The sequence below is a fragment of the Prunus persica genome, chromosome G2 (assembly GCF_000346465.2).
Source record: "Prunus persica cultivar Lovell chromosome G2, Prunus_persica_NCBIv2, whole genome shotgun sequence".
Lineage (NCBI taxonomy): Eukaryota > Viridiplantae > Streptophyta > Magnoliopsida > Rosales > Rosaceae > Prunus > Prunus persica.
The window spans coordinates 22,741,701-22,748,486 of NC_034010.1; the positions used below are offsets into that span (position 1 = coordinate 22,741,701).

The following is a 6,786-nucleotide window of genomic DNA, read 5'->3' on the forward strand; positions in this document are numbered from 1 at the left end:
GGTGCCCATTTTCTTGACAGTTTCCACGGGCGATCGATGGGGGATATCTCTTCGTCCCAAAGTCCAATTCTTGCCAACATTAAATTTGGAGCTTTCACATGAAAATTGGAGTAACTCACACAACCACTGAAATCTAAATAAAGTAGACTTGGAGTCCAGATTGTGACCTTCACACTTTGATGGCATCCTACTAACAAAATACTTTTTAAGTGGTAAGCATAGATGTCGATATATCTCAAGTTATCAGATTTTTTCAGGCACATCTCCGCAAGCGGAAATTGTAATGAAACGAGGGTAAAACATTCAAGATTCACAGATTCTCCAACTTCAACTTTCCGAGCCGTGCAATCCATAACCTCCAACGATTTGAGACTGGAACTTGAAACATTAAATACGGAATCCTCAAAAGAACATGCAGCTAGTGACAAGGACTCGATGGAAGGGCACTCCCACCGAATTAAGGAGAAGAGAGCATATTTATCGAAGAAGACACTTGCGAGGCACACGGTTTTCAAAGAGGGAAGAAGGCTTGTGTATACGGTGGGCTTTTTATTCTCCCGTGCTCCAATGTTAGAGCAGTCAAAGATTTTGCATTAAAAAAGGTCCTCCGAGATATGAAGTGGTAAAACGACAACCCACGATCCGAAGGATTCCAATCCAACTTACTAATTCTGAGGCAGATATCTAACTCTTTCACACTGTCTCAAATGAAAAGTCCAACCATTTATTTATAAGGGTTACGTCGTCTTTAGCTGAGTACCATTCCATGTGGATTTTCAGTTTATCCAAGACATCTTTCTGGTTCTTGTGTTCTTGACGATATTCCAAACACTTTGCCAAGATGTTGTTGACGAACCTTTTATGTCGAAGTAAGTTTTCGGTGTCAACGACGTCGTTGTGGCGAAAATAATTGTCAGGGTTACCGCCCTCGTCGAAATCTAGCGAGGGAAGGAGAGACCAGACACCTTCCCATTGCTTGGAAAGAGAGCTCGTCCGGACTGCAGCTTTGGTGGGGAGACGTCGGAGAATTTGGTAGATCATGTCGTCAGGCAAGTAAGGCCTGTAATTTTGGTTGGTGACCATGGCGTTTTGATATTGATCTTCTTCTTTGTGTTTGGGTTTGCCCTGCGCACTCGTTTTCTCCTTCCCACGGAAGCAGTGGCGGATCTGCATAATAAAATCTAATAATTTGAGAGAGAGAGAGAGAGAGAGAGAGAGTTGAGTGATTGACAAAAAATTGCATATGAGGTTGTAGGTTGAACGCCCCTTGTATACTGGGCTCTACATGAAAATCAATTTTAAATAGGAGAATCAACATTAATATTATCCTATTAAATTAATATAGAAAACCCAAAGCAATCGGGATATTTATTTATGTTTTATCAAAGAAAGATAACTTTATTGAAACCAATTGGGAAATATTATTATAAAAATAAATAAAAACAAAGGAGCCAAGCTTGCAAATGAGGACTAAGGGCACATTGGGTTCGCGGATTAGAGCCTTGGCAATGCATTCGTTCTTTTATTACTTCTTATTAGTTGACAAAATAAGTTTTATTAAAACTAGCCAGATTTTTCAACTAAAATGTTTAATTTTGTGTTGTTAGCCGTGCATGGCAGAAGCAGAGGTGAAACTTCAAATACAAAATTAATGGAAAACGTAAAATATAAGAAATCTCTTCTATTTGATATAGTTTTCCAGTTGTCAACAAGTAGTAATTGGGGCAATCAAATCAACAGCCGAAGCTGCTAACTACTTGGAACGCAATCCAGGGACATTCTTAAGCCCCATCTTGCCAAGAACAAGCTTGGGAATGGCTGGAGGATTATCCAGCCCCATGCTTCGGCTAAACTCGTTAGCAAGCTCCACAAGCCTATGCTTATCGCGCCCCACTTTCTTATTCGAATTGTAATACCCAAGCCACGCTTGATATGCTGCCTCTTTGTTCTTCATCTCCACTTTGGATAGCGCTCGTTCCACCTGTTAGATACAATGCCAACATTTAATTTTGGATAAAACTGTAAGCTTCGAGGAAAATGGGAAGAGAGAACTGAGAGAGATGGAGAAACCCACCTTCTTCGTAGTGTCTGGATCAACTGAAGGTACGGAACCCTTGGTTATTGGCAAATCCTTAATAGTGGACAAGAAGAATTCCTCCCAAGGAGCCAGTAACAATATTCCTTGCCCTTCTTTGCCTTTACGACCGGTTCTACCAAGTCGGTGTATATACTGTTGTCTATCAGCTGGCACGCCCACCTGTGAATGAAACAGAAGGGGGGAGGGGGAAGCTGGGTTTTAAATCCGCGACAGCTGAAGTTCCAAAAAATATTTATCGAAACTAACCTTGGGGCTTAAACAAAGGTAAAGAAACTGAAGTCTTGTTCAAATAAAGTAACCAGTTTTGCATTACAAATTAAATGCCAAATTCTGAAATGCCTAGGAACTCTGTAAAAGATTCATAAGGAGGAATAAAGCAACAAGATATATTTTTTTACCTTGTCAATGTGTTACAAGAATGCATCTAACAAGCAACAACTAAAATGCGAAGTCCTAAATATTGCAAGCTAAAAACAATGACAAATGGCCATGAAGTCAAGTGAAGTCTGCATAAGCTAATAATTGACATTGTATATTACCTGTATGACTAGGGTAACATCTGGATAATCGACCCCACGTGCAGATACATCAGAAGTTACAAGAATAAGACCCTTTGATTTCCGAAATTCATCAGAAACTCGGGTTCTATAACTCTGTGGCTTCCTAGAATGGATCTCCCTGACGTTCAAGTTCAGCTCACCAAGAAGGTCTGCAACCAATCGTGTGACCATAGCAGTAGTGCAGAATACAAGAACCTATGCAAAATAAAAAATGGCATGGTTTAGATAAGATTGCAATACTTGTGATAAAGACCACATGTTTTAATCAAGATTGTAGTAACGGTGGTAACATAAATGCCTTTCTGAAAAAAGTCCGTGATATTACCGATTCAATAAACTAGTCCCTAATGACAAACACTATCAACTGTTCAACCAAAAGTTTAGATGCATGAAGTCAGCAGCATGGGCTTTTGTGGTAATACAATGCATACCTTATATTCAACATCATCTGCAATATGCTCTTTAAGAAGAGCATATACTTGGGAAAAATGCTTGTCCAATGGAGTGACTAAATGCGTCTGTCTGACCTGAAATCATCCATTTCTTTTTAGAATAGAAATATGAACAATGCATAATATATACATATATACATATATACGTATATATATATATAGACATATACAAATACACACACACATAATATAAAAGAACCTACCTGTGCATGCGTCTCTTCACTGCCTTCTTGAACTGTATTGATATACTCATGATCTCTTTTTAAAGCAATGTGACATATTTGACGGACCTACAATCAGGAAAGATTGATGTTCACATGTAACATATGTATATGTAAGTTTCTTTTATTTTTTATCCCAAAAAATCACATTACCACACAAAAAAGTAGTGAAAGAAACCTCTTCTGGAACTGTGGCAGAAAACAGAAGTGTCTGCCGTTGTTTGGGGACATTTGAAATAATCCTTTCAATGTCTTTACGGAATCCCATATCCAGCAAATGATCAGCTTCGTCAAGTACAAGGACTTTGACACCCATCAGCCTAGTTGCGAAACCTGCGGTATTCTCAATGTGATCTTTGAGCCTTCCAGGTGTAGCTACAAGAATCTGCAAGTTTTTAATGTGTCAAATCACAAATAAACGTCTATAAACATGTATATGTTGACGTGAATTTTCATCTTTGTCCTTAGTTGGCACCATTATTACAGCATACTCGTAGCAAAAAGCCAGTATCAAATTTACTGGGAATTCATTAAGTGAAAATAATAACAGGAATGAATCCAGTAAATAGAACCTACTACCTTCATCCGACCTCTCCCTCTCAATTCAACCTTAATTCAACTTAATAAAAGCCACTTAACTATCCCATGATATTGCAGCGCTTTGTCAATGTATAAGCTCAGTTGATGATCGACAGTGAAGTGAATAAAACAGGACGTTACCGTAAATGACAAAGTCGTCCAGCAATGATTAAAATCTTACCTGGCAAGGGTTTGCTTGTATGCGTTTCTGTTCTAAAGCAAGTCTTGTACCTCCAATCACAACTTGAACGCCAATAGAAGGATGATACTTCAATAACTTATTGGCTTCTGCAGAAGCTTGACTTGCCAGCTCTCGAGTTGGGCATATTACAAGTACCAGAATTGGGGGTCGCTTTTGATCACGGGTAATAGGAGGTGATTTTACAACAACTTCAATTGATGGAAGCTGCAACAAAGAATTTCAACATCAAATAGGATGAAAAATCCCCTGCCGCTATATATATTAACAGTACAAATGCAGTGCCTTAAATAAATAAAAAGTAGTATGGACCATTCATTCACACAGACAGACACAAATGAGATGTCATACCAAGAACGCCACAGTTTTTCCAGTCCCTGTTTTAGCCTTGGCCAGAACATCCTTACCTAGAAAACATAATTAATTAGAATAAGCACTTTAATAAAATGGACACACATGGCAGAACAATAAACTCTAAAGGGCTAAAAAAAAACCAAAGAAATAACAAACATACTTGACCTTATGGTTATTGCGGATTAAACAATGGAATTGATGGTTACTGGGGTCTTACAGTAGTCATCTCAAAGACCCATTGTTAAAAAAAACAGATGGGTACTGGGATTTTATAGTAGTTATTGTAAAGTTTGTGCAACATTTTGTAAAGAAACAAACAAAAACAAACCTTTGAGTATTACTGGAAGAGTAGCCTCCTGTACTACAGTCATTTTTTCATATCCTGCATCCTTGATTCCTTTCAAGGACAGTGGAGAGACAGAACATTGATCAAACCTGAAAACATTCAAAACAAGTTAAACAAGAAACGTGTCCCCAAATTCATTATAGAAATGGTGATTTATATATACCGAGATTCACTCAAATAAGAGTCAGAGCTTCCAGGTGAACTTTTCGGCAAAACCTTTACGCTCACTTCATTATCCGAACCAAACAAAGAAGTTGCACTTTTTTCTCTTAATACTCCATAGCCATCATCATCAGAAATAGCAGTATCACTCTCTTCCTCACTAAGAAAATCCTCAATCCTAACACCGGTCGGTTTTTCCTCCTCCTCTTCAGTATCATCCATCACACGCAATGTTTTACCAGTCCCTCTTCCACCGCTTCTTAGACCCTCGACACCTCCATTCCTAGTAAATGAATCCGCTTTCAAATTTGAATTCCCGCGATTATTTCTGCGCGGAAACAACCCGTCTTCCTTATCATCATCACTCTGAAATTTGTTATCAAACCGCTTACTTATCCCTGAATTTCTCGAAAAATATTCATTTGGGTTAGGAAATCTTCGCCTGCTCGAATCACCAAACTCGCCACTTGAATTTGAGTTCCCGCGATTGTTTCTGGGTGGAAATGGTCTATCTTTCTTATCGCCCTCAGATTTATTATCGAACCGCTTACTTATACCTCCATTTCTCGTAAATGACTGATTTGGGGACCGAAAATCTCGCCTTCTAGACTCACCAAAATCGCCCGAGTCACTCTCTCTCCTGCTCTTTTTAATCGGATAAGACTCTCTGTCAGTACCCCTCTCTCTAACCCTACCTCTACGACCCTCCAATTCGTCCTCTCGTCCTCGGGGCGAGTCACTCCTCAACTCGCTGACCCAGTCACTAAGCTCAGCCTCGTCCTCTATCAGGCTCTTCGAAGCTCCACCAGCCCTTCTCTCATACCCACGTGGCAACTCGGAGCCCGACCCGGTTCTGGGGCCTCGGAAGGCACGAGTCGAGAATGCCCGCTCAGTCTGCAACGAACGACGAAAACCTAAGCCCATGTACCTCAGCCTCAATGGGAAGACCCGAGACAAAATGGGCACGGCCCGAGAGGACGAAAGGGTAGGCGCGAACTTCATGGGTGGGAAATGGGTCGCCGGAAGAGAAGTGCTGAGGAGTCGGAGTTGGGGTAAGAGTCTAACGGGCATGAACGTAGTCGAAAATGACGTCGTTTTCATGGAGGTTCTTGTGGTGGAAAGGTGTGAGAAGTCCCCGAAATGGGGATTTAGGGTTTAGGGTTTTACGAAATGCAAGTGATCATTTTTATAGTTTAGGATAGGATAGGGTTGGGTTTAGGCTCCAAACATAAACGACACCGTTTTTAGTCGAGTGCTAGTGTGTATAAACCCACACCAGAGACGTCCGGTCCTTTTTGCTTTTTCAAAGGCTGGCCCGTCATAGACTCAGAATTTTGTCAAAACTAGTCTTGGCCCAAATAAACATTTGTTTGCTGCCAATGAGACACCAAGCATTTCACATCACCAAATTTGGCCAACCATAAATTACAATTTTTTTTAAAAAAAAAATTGACAATGCAAATATGTAAGGGACGGGAATCAAACTCGAGTGCAAGGAGGCGGGCATACTACCTTGACGAACTGGCCTAACTCACATGTACTATAAATTTAATTATTTACCCACAAAAAAAAAATGGAGGAAACAATTCACTACGCACTAGACAGGGTGAGGTCGAATTTACCACCCTCATATCCATCCTCGATTTCCTGTCTCTAGATACGAATCTATTAGATATGCATGTCTCTAATATAAAATTATAACCACAAAAAAAGTATAAAATAAAATAAAAATTAAACATGTAATTTTTTTTTTCAAATCATACGAGATGGCAAAGAGGAAAATAATGTGTAGCGGCAAAACCCTACAAGCGATGT

At 39.8% G+C, this 6,786-nt stretch overlaps 1 protein-coding gene across 1 annotated transcript; it reads right to left on the reverse strand.

Moving 5' to 3' along the window:
• LOC18785776 (DEAD-box ATP-dependent RNA helicase 31) lies at positions 1,628-6,142 on the reverse strand. Its single transcript, XM_007218855.2, has 10 exons — positions 4,973-6,142; positions 4,792-4,898; positions 4,461-4,516; positions 4,092-4,316; positions 3,510-3,716; positions 3,314-3,400; positions 3,090-3,185; positions 2,638-2,853; positions 2,075-2,257; positions 1,628-1,981 (listed from the first exon to the last, which is right to left on the reverse strand). The coding sequence occupies exons 1-10, from the start codon at positions 6,070-6,072 to the stop codon at positions 1,754-1,756; spliced, it is 2,505 nt and encodes an 834-aa protein (XP_007218917.2). The 5' UTR covers positions 6,073-6,142; the 3' UTR covers positions 1,628-1,753.

What these genes read in the sequence shown, in the direction of transcription:
- LOC18785776 (XM_007218855.2), bottom strand. Translation starts at nt 6,072, where the DNA reads ATGAAAACGACGTCATTTTCGACTACGTTCATGCCCGTTAGACTCTTA. An exon ending in TCTTCCAGTAATACTCAAAG is followed by an intron (nt 4,517 to 4,791) that starts GTTTGTTTTTGT and finishes TATGTTTTCTAG; the next exon opens with GTAAGGATGTTCTGGCCAAG. An exon ending in ATCCAGACACTACGAAGAAG is followed by an intron (nt 1,982 to 2,074) that starts GTGGGTTTCTCC and finishes TGTATCTAACAG; the next exon opens with GTGGAACGAGCGCTATCCAA.